This window comes from Bufo bufo, chromosome 6 (assembly GCF_905171765.1).
Source record: "Bufo bufo chromosome 6, aBufBuf1.1, whole genome shotgun sequence".
Lineage (NCBI taxonomy): Eukaryota > Metazoa > Chordata > Amphibia > Anura > Bufonidae > Bufo > Bufo bufo.
The window spans coordinates 223,212,028-223,228,566 of NC_053394.1; the positions used below are offsets into that span (position 1 = coordinate 223,212,028).

General features: G+C 42.2%; 1 protein-coding gene across 1 annotated transcript in view; it reads left to right on the plus strand.

Annotated features, from left to right (window-relative positions):
- Window positions 1–2,767, plus strand: part of SH2D4B (SH2 domain containing 4B) — a 616,020-nt gene extending 613,253 nt beyond the window's left edge. The window contains exon 8 of the mRNA XM_040438405.1: window positions 2,675–2,767. Coding sequence (XP_040294339.1) covers window positions 2,675–2,767 — 93 coding nt within the window. The remainder of the gene's footprint in view (window positions 1–2,674) is intronic.
- Window positions 2,768–16,539: the final 13,772 nt, after the last annotated feature.

The window sequence follows — 16,539 nt, forward strand, 5'->3', positions numbered from 1 at the left end:
CTCAAAATATGTCACTAAAAATTTCACCGCATATAACAGGAGCGCTGACCACTGAATACATTTGGTTTTTCGACCGAAATACGTCACAAAAGGTTTTACCACATATAACTGCAGCGCTGAACGCTGAATTAATTTTTTTTCTACCGAAATACATCACTAAAGCTTGGGACTATCCATCTCGGCTAGCCACAAGCCATCAGTTCTCTGAAAGGTGCAGAGTCCACCACTTGGAAAGGGAGGGACTGCAGCACCAGCAACTTGGACAGCAGCACGTTCAGCTTCTGAGCCGTTGAATGCGTGCACGCATACTGTTGTCTCTTGGCAATCGCTTTGGTGATCGATTGCTGGCGGAATAACTGACGAGGAGTAGGAGGAGCAGGAGCATCAGGACCAGCAGACAATGGGACAGACAGCTCCCTTCGCCTGAAGTGGTGGAGAATTGACTGCCTGAAACTGGGTGCGGCGTGCCACTGGGTCATGCAGCGGTTGCTGCGGCATGCTGGACCACCACATCAGAGCCACGGTTCTCCCAGGCCATTTTATGGTGATGCTGCATATGTTGACGCAGGGCCGTGGTGCCAACATTAGCACCCTGGCCACGCTTCACCTGCTGCCCACAGATTCTACATATGGCCATGTTCACCACACTGGAGGCTGTACAAAAAACTGCCACTGCAGAGTAGGTGATTTTACCGACAACACTACGCACTGACTGACTTCTACCGCCACTGCTTCCATGAACCTCCTTAATAAGGATACATTTTTATAGGAATACATTTTTCATTTTCTACTGAAATACGCAACTAAAGGCTTAACCACGTATATCTGCGGCGCTGAACGCAGAATAAATGTATTGTTTCTACCGAAATACGTCACTAAAGGTTTTACCACAAATATTACTTTGTTTTTCGACCAAAATAGGTCACTAAAGGTTTTGCTACATATAACTGCAACAGTGAACGCTGAATATATTTTGTTTTTCTACCGAAATACGTCATTAAAGGTTTTACCACATATAACTGCAAAAGTGAACGCTGAATATATTTTGTCTTTGTACTGAAATAATAATAATTGCAGAAGAGAAATGCGTATATATTTTTCGTTTTGCACTGAAAAGGGCCACTAAACTTTTTCACCACAAATAAATGCAACAGTGAAGTGCATATATTTTTTTTCCCTTTTTGTACTGAAATAGGACACTGAACGCTTTCACCACAAATAACTGCAGAAGTGAAATGCATATATATTTTTACTTTTTGTACTGAAATAGGCCACTACACTCTTTCAACACAAATAGTTGAAGTGAAATGCGTATATATTTTTCTTTTTCCACAGATATAACCCAATAAAGGCTTTTCAACATAGCACTTGCACCCCAATAACAAGAACAAATTGCTGGAATGCCAGAGCTGTATAATGGCTATTTGGATGCCCAAATAATGTTTCCCTGCACTTGTAAATCACGTTTTTTTCACAATGAGGTTTTTCTAGCACTGTCCCTAGTGACTTCAGACGTCTCTCCCTGCACTAAAATGCTGTATAATGATTCCTCCCTATCCTTTTCCTGCACTTGTAAATCGCTTTTCTGGCACTGTCCCTAGTGCCTTCTGATGTCTCTCCCTGCACTAAGATGCTGTGAAATGATTCCTCCCTATCCTTTCTCTGCACTTATATATCAGGTTTTTTTTCACAATGAGATTTTTCCTATTGTTGTCCATAGCACCTTCTCACGTGTGTCCCTGCAGAACGCTGGAAAATGTCTGACTCTAAGATGGCCACAGTATTTATAAAGCTGTGACATCACAAGTCTGGCTGACTGCTGATTGGCTGCATTCATAGCATTAGGGGTCAGCCCGCCTTCCCAGAGTTCCTTGCCCCATGTCCTCACATGTGTAGTCACCATTTTTGGAAAAATTGCGATTCGTTACCACAAAGCGCGAGGAAATTCGCAATTGTTGTGAATCAAATTTTTCCTGAAATTCGGATCGAATTCTACTTCGTCTGATTCAATTCGCTCATCTCTACTGATAACCTATCCTCTGGGTAGCTCATCAGTATTTGATAAATGGTGTTCCCACACCTGGTGCCCCCACCAATCAGATGTTTGAGAAGGCACTGGTGCTTGCAGTAGTGCAGCGGCCTTCTCACAGCTTAGCCTAGGCCATGTGACGTCACATTTATTGGTCACATGGCCTAGGCACTGCTCAGCCCCATTGAAGGGACTGAGGCTGAGCTATGAAACCAAGCACAGCCATTGTACAATTTATGGCACTGTGCTTGGTGAGCTGAGAGAAGGCCACCTTATCAAATTGCTGATCAGATACCAATGACTTACCCAGAGGATAGGTCATCAGTATAAAAATCTTGGAAAATCCCCTTAAGCATGACTTGTTAGAATTCCTTCATGACTGGCTTTGGAAAGCCTGTCTTATTGTAATCCCTTTCCATCATTCTACCCAGCCAAATAATATGTTTAGCTACATGTTTAACTACACCTGACTAGCACATTAGGGGGCTCTTCATGGCCACATTTGTGCCTGTGAAAGACGTTTTGTTTAGATTGATAAAAATGTGTCTTTATGCCACTTTGTTTGTGCTGATAATAACATATGGTTATTAATATTTTGCATTTATTGGTAATGTACGGCTGTACATTTTCTTTATTCTTTGGCAGGAGGAGGTCATTACAAGTTCTGGAGGAGAGGTGCTGGTGGAACCATGTGGACAAGCACAGTCCCCACCTGACTTTAGTATATTATTTGAATGAAGCTCCTGCCACTAGTGTCCTCATAGAGCATGGTTAATGAGTACTGATTATTTATTTCAACTACAAAAAGAAAGGAACATTTTCACTTTTGGAAGAGTGTCAATGACTTCAGATTTGAAGATCTAGTTTCTCAGTTCTATTTTTATGCTTTTAATATTATGGCCTTTTTATTTACTGCAGAGTTTTAAAGAACACTTTGAAGACAGATGTGCAACTGCTGTACATTAAAGCATATTTCCCTATTTGGCTTGCCTCTACTTTGTTCTTATTTTGTGCATATGCATTATTTAACATGATTTTATGTCATGTACTATTGATAAGAATTTCCGAATATGTAATTTATAGATTAGTGAGAAATATCTAAAATGAAATGCATTCCATCCATAAGAGTGTAAGAAGCAAGCTTTTGAGAATACTATGACATCAATCGCATATTGAAACTTATAAATTTTAAATTATTCCTAGCTTTCAAAGAAACACTTGCCAACTGCCATCACTTTGATATTTTTTCGGTAGCTTATTTAATTAAAACAAGGTTGATATCAGCAGATTAGCTAAATTTAACCATAAATTAATCTAAATAGTTCAATATCTGATCAACTTAAAAAATATGGACCACATTTATCAAACTATTTAGGTTTGCTAGTTTTTGGCATAAATGCAACTTTTGGCATAAATGTTTCTTGCTTTTGTTCTGAAAATTTTAAAAAGTGACTATAAGGCCTCATGCACACGACCGTATTTTTTCACGGTCCGCAAAACGGGTTCCGTTGGTCCGTGATCCGTGACCGTTTTTTCGTCTGTGGGTCTTCCTTGATTTTTGGAGGATCCACGGACATGAAAAAATGTCGTTTTGGTGTCCGCCTGGCCGTGCGGAGCCAAACGGATCCGTCCTGAATTACAATGCAAGTCAATGGGGACGGATCCGTTTGACGTTGACACAATATGGTGCAATTTCAAACGGATCCGTCCCCCATTGACTTTCAATGTAAAGTCAGGAGTCCCTATTATACCATTGGATCGGAGTTTTCTCCAATCCGATGGTATATTTTAACTTGAAGCGTCCCCATCACCATGGGAACGCCTCTATGTTAGAATATACTGTCGGATATGAGTTAGATCGTGAAACTCATATCCGACAGTATATTCTAACACCGAGGCGTTCCCATAGTGATGGGGACGCTTCTAGTTAGAATATACTACGAACTGTGTACATGACTGCCCCATGCTGCCTGGCAGCACCCGATCTATTACAGGGGGCTGTGATCCGCACAATTAACCCCTCAGGTGCTGCACCTGAGGGGTTAATTGTGCATATCATAGCCCCCTATACGAGATCAGGGGCAGCCAGGCAGCAGGGGGAAGACCCCCCTCCCTCTCCAGTTTTAATTTCATTGGTGGCCAGTGTGGCCCCCCTCCCTCTATTGTAATATCATTGGTGGCCAGTGTGCGGCCCCCCCGGCCCCCCCTCCCTCCCTCTATTGTATTATCATTGGTGGCCAGTGTGCGGCCCCCCCCCGGCCCCCCCTCCCTCTATTGTATTATCATTGGTGGCTAGTGTGCGGCCCCCCTCCCCCCTCTATTGTAATATCATTGGTGGCCAGTGTGCCCCCCCCTCCCTCCCTCTATTGTAATATCATTGGTGGCCAGTGCGCCCCCCCCTCCCTCCCTCTATTGTATTATCATTGGTGGCCAGTGTGCGGCCCCCCCGGCCCCCCCTCTATTGTATTAATATCATTGGTGGCCAGTGTGCGGCCTCCCCTCTCCCCCCCCCGATCATTGGTGGCAGCGGAGAGTTCCGATCGGAGTCCCAGTTTAATCACTCTGGGGCTCCGATCGGTAACCATGGCAACCAGGAAGCTACTGCAGGCCTGGTTGCCATGGTTACTTAGAAATATTAAAATATTAGAAGCATCATACTTACCTGCTGCGCTGTCTGTGACCGGCCGGGAGCTCCTCCTACTGGTAAGTGACAGGTCTGTGCGGCGCATTGCTTAATGATCTGTCACTTACCAGTATGAGGAGCTCCCGGCCGGTCACAGACAGCGCAGCTCGCAGGTAAGTATGATGCTTCTAATATTGTAATATTGCTAAGTAACCATGGCAACCAGGCCTGCAGTAGCGTCCTGGTTGCCATGGTTACCGATCGGAGCCCCAGAGCGATTAAACTGGGACTCCGATCGGAATCTCCGCTGCCACCAATGATCCGGGGGGGGAGAGGGGAGGCCGCACACTGGCCACCAATGATATTAATACAATAGAGGGGGGGCCGGGGGGGGCGCACACTGGCCACCAATGATAATACAATAGAGGGAAGGAGGGGGGGCCGGGGGGGGCGCACACTGGCCACCAATGATAATACAATAGAGGGAAGGAGGGGGGGCCGGGGGGGCCGCACACTGGCCACCAATGATAATACAATAAAGGGAGGGAGGGGGGCCGGGGGAGGCCACACACTTGCCACCAATGATATTACAATAGAGGGAGGGGGGACCGGGGGGGCCGCACTGGCCACCAATGAAATTAAAACTGGGGAGGGAGGGGGGTCTGCCCCCTGCTGCCTGGCAGCCCCTGATCTCTTATAGGGGGCTATGATACGCACAATTAACCCCTCAGGTGCAGCACCTGAGGGGTTAACACGGACAGGAAACACGGATCACGGATGCGGCTGCAAAATGGTGCATTTTCCGATTTTCTACGGACCCATTGAAAGTCAATGGGTCCACGAAAAAAAATGGAAACCGACACAACGGCCACGGATGCACACAACGGTCGTGTGCATGAGGCCTAAAGAAACATATGGTCTCTATGAAATGCATTTTGAGCCACATTTTAACTATAAAAGGGCAAGTGGGCACAATTTATGGCACAAACCTACATACATTATTTTGCCTGTCTAAAAGGTTCAAAAGTCGAGTTGAAATCGAGAAAGCTGTTACATTACAGTGATAGTCCCTATAAAAAACAGGTAACTTTCAGAAGAATCTTAAACTAACAAAATCAAGAAGAGAGAAAAGAAGAGAGAGAGGACAGCGCCTCATGTGTTGTATTTCTGACAATATTAATGCATATGCGTTTAAAATTCGCCTACCAGAGGTTGTTATGAGATAGTCACAACAGCTGTATAGGCTCTCGCCGGTGTATATCCCAACCAGCAAATGGGTGCTTGGCTGCAGCCTGAGTTCCTGCCTGCGCCCAAAAACCGTACGGGTGCTGGAGTGGAAGTAAAACTTGTACCGAATAAAAACTGATGAACCTCTTCTACGGACGCTGCCAAGGATACCATTTAGATAAGGCGTATAGTTTAAAATGGCTTTAATTGGTCTACGTGTTTCAGGGGTGATTCACCCCCTTCATCAGGACAGTAAAACAAGTTTAAAAACAAACAGAACATATATACACTCACCTAAAGAATTATTAGGAACACCTGTTCTATTTCTCATTAATGCAATTATCTAGTCAACCAATCACATGGCAGTTGCTTCAATGCATTTAAGGGTGTGGTCCTGGTCAAGACAATCTCCTGAACTCCAAACTGAATGTCAGAATGGGAAAGAAAGGTGATTTAAGCAATTTTGAGCGTGGCATGGTTGTTGGTGCCAGACGGTCCAGTCTGAGTATTTCACAATCTGTTCAGTTACTGGGATTTTCACGCACAACCATTTCTAGGGTTTACAAAGAATGGTGTGAAAAGGGAAAAACATCCAGTATGCGGCAGTCCTGTGGGCAAAAATGCCTTGTGGATGCTTGAGGTCAGAGGAGAATGGGCCGACTGATTCAAGCTGATAGAAGAGCAACGTTGACTAAAATAACCACTCGTTACAACCGAGGTATGCAGTAAAGCATTTGTGAAGCCACAACACGCACAACCTTGAGGCAGATGGGCTACAACAGCAGAAGACCCCACCGGGTACCACTCATCTCCACTACAAATAGGAAAAAGAGGCTACAATTTGCACGAGCTCACCAAAATTGGACTGTTGAAGACTGGAAAAATGTTGCCTGGTCTGATGAGTCTCGATTACTGTTGAGACATTCAAATGGTAGAGTCCGAATTTGGCGTAAACAGAATGAGAACATGTATCCATCCTCTGATGGCTACTTCCAGCAGGATAATGCACCATGTCACAAAGCTCTAATCATTTCAAATTGGTTTCTTGAACATGACAATGAGTTCACTGTACTAAAATGGTCCCCACAGTCACCAGATCTCAACCCAATAGAGCATCTTTGGGATGTGGTGGAACGGGAGCTTCGTGCCCTGGATGTGCATCCCTCAAATCTCCATCAACTGCAAGATGCTATCCTATCAATATGGGCCAACATTTCTAAAGAATGCTATCAGCACCTTGTTGAATCAATGCCACGTAGAATTAAGACAGTTATGAAGGCAAAAGGGGGTCCAACACCGTATTAGTATGGTGTTCCTAATAATTCTTTAGGTGAGGGTATATATATGCTTTCCTGGTTATGTTTTGGCGCCAACAACTGTGGGGGGGAGTGCGGGGGGGGGGGGATTTTGGAGAAGCTGTGTCCACAGGAGGGGTGCCCCAGGAGTGACAGTACTGATAGAGAAGTTCCTGATCGCATCAGGGCTGTATTGATTGTTTTGTTTACATAGATCAAAGCTCCACGGCGCTTGGAGTGTGGGGGGGGGGGGCATGGTGTGAGACAGGTTTCTCCTGTATCTTGCTGGTGTGCTCGGCCGGTAGAGGGGGCGTGGTTTAGAGTCCAGCCTTTCTTCTGGGAGAGCGCAATTGGTTGAGGTTCTTCCCAGGGGTGACGTCATGGGAACGCCTCCAGCTAAGGTTCGGAGCCTGTGGTGTGTTTGCTGCGCTGCACTACCTTAGGCCTCATGCACACGGCCGTGTTCCGCGGCCGAGAGCGGTCCGTGTTAACCCGGCCGGAATTCCTGCTGACAGCAGGAGCGCATGGCGTCATAGCAACCATCGCCTAAAAACTGAAAAAAACTATGGCTCTCAGACTATGGAGACACTAAAACATGATTTTTTTTTTGTTTCAAAAAAGATATTATTGTGTAAAACCTAAATTAATAAGAAAGGTATACATATTAGGTATTGCCACGTCCGTAAGAACTTGCTCTATAAAAATAGCACATGATATACCCTGTCAGATGAACATGGTAAATAATAAAAAATAAAAACGGTGCCAAAACAGCAATTTTTTGGCAAATTTTCGATTTTAATCCTTTTTTTCCCGAAACAAAGCAAGGGTAAACAGCCAAACAAAACTCAATATTTATTGCCCTGATTCTGTACTTTACAGAAATGCCCCATATGTGGTCGTAAACTGCTGTATGGCCACACGGCAGGGCGCAGAAGGAAAGGAACGCCATATGGTTTTTGGAAGGCAGTTTTAGTTGGACAGTTTTTTTGACACCATGTCCCATTTGAAGACCCCCTGATGCACCCCTAGATTAGAAACACTAAAAAGGGACCCCATTTAAGAAACTACACCCCTCAAGGCATTCAAAACTGATTTTACTAACTTTGTTAACCTTTTTAGTGTCCATAAGAGTTAATGGCAAATGGAGATTAAATTTCAGAATTTCTATTTTTTGCTACTTTGCCTCACAAAAAGTGGTAGTAGTTTCCAAAATGGGGTCACTCTAGGGGTGCACCAGGGGGCTTCAAATGGGACATTGTGTCTAAAAAACAATCCAGCAAAATCTGCCTTCCAAAAACCAAATGGCGTTCCTTTCCTTCTGTGAACTGCTGTGTGCTCTTACAGAAGTTTATGACCACATATGGGGTGTTTCTTCAGAATCAGAGTAATAAATGTTGAGTTTTGCTTGGCTGTTAACCCTTCCAAAAAAGTGAAATTCTGATATTTTATTTCAATTTTCCATTAAATCTTATGGAACTCCTAAAGGGTTAATAAAGCTTGTAAAATCAGTTTTGAATACCTTGAGGGGTGTAGATTCTTAGATGTGGTCAATTTTATGGAATTTCTACTCTAAGGGTGCATCATGGGACATGGTGTCAAAAAAAAGGCCATGAAAATCTGCCTTCAAATGGGACATGGTTTAAATAAACCAGTCCAGCAAAATCTGCCTTCCAAAAACCACACGGCACACCTTTTCCTCTGCGCACTACCGTGTGCCCGAAATGTTATCTCCATTTGCCATTATCTGTTGTAGAACACCTAAAGGGTAAACAACGTTTTTAAAATCAGTTTTAAATACCTTGAGGGGTGTAGTTTCTAGAATGGGGTCATTTTTGGGTGGTTTCTATTAAGTAAGCCTCACAAATTGACTTCAGACCTGGACCAGGAATTAGGACGTACCGGTACGGCATGGTTCCCGAGTCCTTAAGGACCCATGATGTACCGGTACATCATGTGTATTTCCGATCACCGCCGCCCGGTGGGCGGGGATCGGAACCGGCACCTTAGCTAAATGCGCGAAGTGCCCCTTGACCCCCCCGTGTCGGCGATCGCCGCAAACCGCAGGTCAATTCAGACCTGCGGTTTGCGGCTTTTACCTATTGCAGTGGCGGCGTGGCAGTGCCATCGGGTCCCCATGCGGCTGTAGGGGGGACCTGATGGCATGGAAGGCAGCTCAATGCCTAAGGAAGGCATCGCGCTGCCTTCCGGTGACGAGCCTGTGAGATCCAGCCCCCTGGATCTCACAGGCCAGAAGCTGTATGAATAATACACACAGTATTACTCATACAGACAATGCATTCCAATACAGAAGTATTAGAATGCATTGTAAAGGATTAGACCCCCAAAAGTTCAAGTACCAAAGTGGGACAAAAAATAAAGTGAAAAACAAAAGTTGAAAAAATAACGTTTTCCCCCAAATTTTTTTAAGTTTTAAGTAAAAATAAACAAAAACTTAATTTTCCCCAAATAAAGTAAAAAAAAATGGTAAGAAATAGGGGGGGGGGGGAGTATACATGTTGGGTATACTAAAACATAATTTGTTTTAAAAAAGCAGTTATTGTGTAAAACTTACATAAATAAAAAAAAGTATACATATTTGGTATCGCTGCGTTCGTATAGACCGGCTCTATAAAAATATCACATGACCTAACCCCTCAGATGAACATCGTAAAAAATAAAAACTGTGCTAAATAAACCATTTTTTGTCACCTTACATCACAAAAAGTGTAATAGCAAGCAATCAAAAGCCATATGCACCCCAAAATAGTGCCAATCAAACCGTCATCTCATCCCGCAGAAAATGAGACCCTACCTAAGATAATCGCCCAAAGACTGAAAAAACTATGGCTCTCAGAATATGGAGACACTAAAACATGATTTTTTTTTGTTTAAAAAATATTATTGTGTAAAACTTACATAAATAAAAAAAAGTATACATATTAGGTATCGCCGTGTCCGTATCGACCGGCTATATAAAAATATCACATGACCTAACCCCTCAGATTAACACCGTAAAATATATAAAATAAAAACTGTGCTAAATAAACCATTTTTTGTTACCTTACATCACAGTGTAATAGCAAGCGATCAAAAAGTCACACGCACCCCAAAATACCAAAATAGTGCCAATAAAACCGTCATCTCATCCCGCAAAAATCATACCCTACCCAAGGTAATCTCCCAAAAACTGAAAAGAATTATGGCTCTCAGACTATGGAAACTATATAGTCTATATATAGCTTGCTGCTTTTCCAAGGCTGCTATTTCAAGTGCTGCTGTTAGAAGTGCATTGGAGATATTCAGTAGATACTCAGGGGGTAATCTGGAGGTGGATACAATCTAAACAAGTAAGATTTGTTTGTTTAAAATCTTTCCCCTCTTTACAATGGCAGATCTGGTTCTGTGCAGGAATTGTTGTGCTTTTATTTCAGGTTCCACTCTTCAAAGGTTTGGATACTGTCTGATCTGTAGACAGCTCTCCATAATGCAGCAGGAAATTAACTTTTTGAAATATGAGATTTTTAAATTAACCACTAAACAAACTCAGGCTGAGAACATTGCAATGCCACTGCCACAGAGGCCACCTAGAAATGGAAGATGAGTTACTGTAGGTTCAGATAGACTGAGAGTTGTGGATAGAAGGCATGTCCCACAGTCTGTGGCTCTCCATAATTTATTTGCAGCACTTTCAGAGTGCAAGAGCAACATGGAGGATGGCTCAAGCACAGTGGGTGAGAAACAATTATCTCCCATGCCTAAAGTATGTAAGACTGCAGCCAAAGACAAAAAGGAGAAGGTGAGGATTGATAGTAAGCAGTTGTTGGTGGGCGATTCCATCATAAGAGGTGTGAAGTTTGAGGAGAATGGTGTTGTGAGATGTCTCCCTGGTGCTACCGCTAGCAGGGATAGACGACGGATCCTAAATATTGTTAGGCAAGCAAAGCAGGAAAGGGAAGTAGATGTTATTCTCCATCTTGGGACAAACGATCTGGCTTGCAATGAGGTTTCAAAGGTGAAAGAAGCTTTTCATACACTTGGAAAGGATATACGAGAGGTTGCATCAACTGTTTCATTCTCTGCAGTTTTGCCTGTGCATAACCTTCAGCATGACAGGAAGATGCGCATTAAGGAATTCAATGTATGGCTTGGTGAATGGTGTCTGAACCAAGGGTTTGGCTTTGTGTCTCATGATAGCTCTTGTTGGAATGGAAAAGAACTGTACAAGAAAGATGGTTTGCATCTTTCTCTCAAGGGAACGAATGTCCTCGGTGAACAGTTCCAAGTATTTGCTAAGAAGCATTTAAACTAGGAAAGGGGGGCAAAAGAGTTATAATCCAGCAGTCCGACTGCCCCCCGGAACAATGCCAGAAGAGGCCAGTAGCACAAAGGTTAAGGAATGACAAGCTCAGAGTCTTGTCTACAAATGCTCGCAGTCTAGGGAATAAGATGAATGAGCTTGAGGCTATAATGGCATCTGAGAATATAGATGTAGTGGCTGTTACTGAGACGTGGTTCAAGGGGAGTAATGACTGGGATATATCAATACCAGGGTTCTCTCTATACAGGAAAGACAGAGAAGGCAAGAAGGGGGGAGGGGTGGCCCTGTATGTGAGAGATAACATAAAAACAAATTTGATACAAATTAGCGAGAACAATTTAGAGTCAGTTTGGGTTACCTTGCAGCTTGATAATCATAAGGTAACTCGTGTAGGTGTTATATATATAGACCACCTACCCAAGTCAAAGAATTAGATGATCTACTAGTTGAGGAAATAGCTAAAATGACATTGAAGGGGGAAGTTATCATTATGGGAGACTTCAATCTTCCAGATGTAAACTGGAAAACCAAAATAGCTAGTTCTGCCAAGAGTACAGATATTCTAAATTCCCTATTGGGATTATCTCTACAGCAAGTAGTGGAGGAGCCAACCCGGAAGGAGGCCATTTCAGATTTAGTATTCACAAATGGGAATTTGGTATCTGATATTACTGTAGGGGAAAGCTTGGGATCTAGTGATCACCAGTCAGTGTGGTTTACTATAAGTACAGTGACTGAGTCACACCACACAAAAACAAAAGTTTTAGATTTTAGAAAAACAGACTTTTCTAAAATTAGATTAGTGGTATACGAGTCCCTATCAGACTGGAACAGTTTAATTGGAGTCCAGGAGAAATGGGACTACTTAAAAGTGGCACTATTGAAGGCAACAGAAGATTGCATTAGGCTTGTCAGTAAAAGCAAAAAAAGGAAGAGACCACTGTGGTACTCAGCAGAAGTGGCCAAAATCATTAAAAACAAAAAGATAGCATTTAGAAATTATAAAAAAAAAAAAAAACGAGGATGACAGACAAATTTATAAGATTAGGCAGAGAGAGGCCAAACAAGTTATAAGAGCTTCTAAAGCACAGGCAGAAGAGAAATTAGCTCAGTCAGGGAAAAAAGGCGATAAGGCATTCTTCAGATACATAAATGAAAAAAGGAAACTAAAACAAGGAATTACCAAATTAAAAACTAAAGAAGGAAGGTATATGGAAGATGATAAAGAACTAGCTGACTGCCTCAATGAATACTTCAGTTTTTACAAAGGAAAATGAAGGAGAAGGACCTCAGTTGGGAAAGAAGACTAATGAATCTTTTGACGCATGTGTCTTTACAGAGGAAGAGGTTCTAAGTCAACTATCTAAAATTAATACAAATAAGTCACAGGGGCCTGATGGGATACACCCAAAGCTATTAAAAGAGCTCAGCGGTGAACTAGCAAAACCATTAACAGATTTATTTAACCAATCACTGGCAACAGGAGTCGTCCCAGAAGATTGGAAATTAGCAAATGTTGTGCCCATTCACAAGAAAGGTTGTAGGGAGGAATCGGGCAACTATAGGCCAGTAAGCCTGACATCAATAGTGGGGAAATTAATGGAAACCATACTTAAGGAGAGGATTGTGGACCATCTAACATCCCATGGATTGAAAGATGAAAAACAGCATGGGTTTACTTCAGGAAGATCATGTCAAACTAATCTTATTGATTTTTTTGATTGAGTGACTAAAATAATAGATGGAGGAGGTGCAGTAGACATCGCTTATCTAGACTTTAGTAAGGCTTTTGATACTGTCCCACATAGAAGGCTTATCAATAAAGTGCAGTCATTGGGCTTAGACTCCAATATTGTTGAATGGATTAGGCAGTGGCTGAGGGACAGGCAACAGAGGGTTGTAGTCAATGGAGTATATTCAGACCAAGGTCTTGTTACCAGTGGGGTACCTCAGGGATCTGTTCTGGGACGCATATTGTTTAATATCTTTATCAGCAAAATTGCAGAAGGCCTCAATGGTAAGGTGTGTCTTTTTGCTGATGACACAAAGATTTGTAACAGGGTTGATGTTCCTGGAGGAATACACCAAATGGAAAAGGACTTAGGAAAACTAGAGGAATGGTTAAAAATCTGGCAACTAAAATTTAATGTTGATAAGTGCAAGATAATGCACTTGGGACGTAAAAACCCAAGAGCAGAATATAAAATCAGTGATACAGTCCTAACCTCAGTATCTGAGGAAAGGGATTTAGGGATCATTATTTCAGAAGACTTAAAGGTAGGCAGACAATGTCACAGAGCAGCAGGAAATGCTAGCAGAATGCTTGGGTGTATAGCAAGAGGAATTACCAGTAGAAAGAGGGAGGTGCTCATGCCGCTCTACAGAGCACTAGTGAGACCTCATTTGGAGTATTGTGCTCAGTACTGGAGACCATATCTCCAGAAGGATATTGATACTTTGGAGAGAGTTCAGAGAAGAGCTACTAAACTGGTACATGGATTGCAGGATAAAACTTACCAGGAAAGATTAAAGGACCTTAACATGTATAGTTTGGAAGAAAGACGAGACAAAGGGGATATGATAGAAACTTTTAAATACATAAAGGGAATCAACAAGGTAAAAGAGGAAAGAATATTTAAAAGAAGAAAAACTGCTACAAGAGGACATAGTTTTAAATTAGAGGGGCAAAGGTTTAAAAGTAATATCAGGAAGTATTACTTTACTGAGAGAGTAGTGGATGCATGGAATAGCCTTCCTGCAGAAGTGGCAGCTGCAAATACAGTGGAGGAGTTTAAGCATGCATGGGATAGGCATAATGCCATCCTTCATATAAGTATATGGGCAGACTAGGGCAGACTAGATGGGCCAAATGGTTCTTATCTGCCGACACATTCTATGTTTCTATGAAACAGTAAAACATGATTTATTTTGCTTCAAAAAAGAAATCATTGTGTAAAATTTACATAAATAAAAAAAAATTATACATATTAGGTATCGCCGCATCCGTGACAACCTGGTCTATAAAAATATCACATGATCTAACCTGTCAAATGAATGTTGTAAATAACAAAAAAGTAAAATGTTGCCAAAACAGCTATTTCTTGTTATCTTGCCTCACAAAAAGTGTAATATAGAGCAACTAAAAATCATATGCACCCTAAACTAGTACCAACAATACTGCCACCCTATCCCGTAGTTTCTAAAATGGGGCCACTTTTTTGGAGTTTCTACTCTAGGGGTGCATCAGGGGGGCTTCAAATGGGACATGGTGTCAAAAAAACCAGTCCAGCAAAATCTGCCTTCCAAAAACCGTATGGCATTCCTTTCCTTCTGCGCCCTGCCGTGTGCCCGTACAGCTTTTTACGACCACATATGGGGTGTTTCCGTAAACTACAGAATCAGGGCCATAAATATGGAGTTTTGTTTGGCTGTTAACCCTTGCTTTGTAAAAGTAAAAAAAATATTAAAATGGAAAATCTGCCAAAAAAAGTTAAATTTTGAAATTGTATCTCGATTTTCCGTTAATTCTTGTGGAACACCTAAAGGGTTATCGACATTTGTAAAATCAGTTTTGAGGACCTTGAGGGGTGTATCTTCTTAGATGGGGTCACTTTTATGGAGTTTCTACTTTAGGGGTGCATCAGGTGGGCTTCAAATGGGACATGGTGTAAAAAAAAAAGTACAGCAAAATCTGCCTTCCAAAAACCCTATGGCATTCCTTGGAAATTTCCAATTTTTTACACATTTTTGGTAAATTTGGTATTTCTTTATAAATAATTATTTTTTTTTACTTAATTTTACCAGTGTCATGAAGTACAATATGTGATGAAAAAACAATCTCAGAATGGCTTGGATAAGTCAAAGCGTTTTAAAGTTATCACCACATGAAGTGACACTGGTCAGATTTGCAAAAGATGGCCTGGTCGTTAAGGTGAAAATGAGCCCGGTCCCTAAGGGGTTAAAGGGAACCTGTCATCCACTTTATGCTGCCCATACTAATGGCAGAATAAAGTAGAGACATGTGAGTTGATTTCAGCGGTCTGTCATTTATAAGTTAAAAATATCAAGAACCAACATCACAATCATTGCAGACTAGGCCTGGAAAAGAGTCATGGCCACCTGAGAAGAGTCCTGGTTATTAATAAATTCCTGCTCTCCCTGCCCACCTGCTGATGACTGACAGTCTTCTACCTAGTTTTCTCACTTTCTCTCTAGGAGAGAACTGCCAATCATCAGCAGGTGGGCAGGGAAAGCAGGAGATTAGGAATAACCATGACTCTTCTCAAGTAGATGTGACTCTTTTCAGGGCCTGTGCTGCAATGATTATGATGCTGGTTCTTTTAGCCCATAAGTGACACACCGCTGAAATCAGCATTTATGTCACTAATTTATGCTGCCCTAAGTGAAGTCAGCACAAAGTTGATGACAGGTTCCCTTTAGGGTTTGCATGTTAGTATCTTTCCCTCATGCTGTCTTTTTTTGTGCTGTTTTGGTTTGCTGGGGGCGATGACACTCTTAATGGTGGGTGCCCACCTATAGGGGATCCTAGGTGTCTTAGGTAGGTGCTTTGCCAAATATGGATCATGAAGTAGTATGTGCCAGTGTCGCCTGGATGTATTTGTTTGAAGTGCTGTATTGGGTAATGAAGTTTATATGATCCAATCCTTCTTGTTTTTTCGGGGCTGTGCTTAGATGTTCTATCTGTGTTTTTGACATACACCTATCTGCTGCATTTTTGATTAGTTGCTTTGGATATCCTTTTTCTGCAAACCTCTTTTTGAGTATTTTGGCCTGTGTTAGAAAGTCCTCATTGTTAGTGCAGTTACGCCGGATTCTCTTATATTGGCTATACGGGATTTTTAGCCACTTTTTATGATGAAAACTGGTGAAATGGATGTAACTGTTGGTGTCGACTGGTTTGAAATAAGTTCAGGTGGCTAGAGAATTGTTGGTGTTAGTAACAATGATGTCTAAAAGCTCAATTTCTGTTTTATTGAAAATGGGGGTAAAAGTGATTTCCCAGTCTGTGCAGTTCAGAGACTCGCTG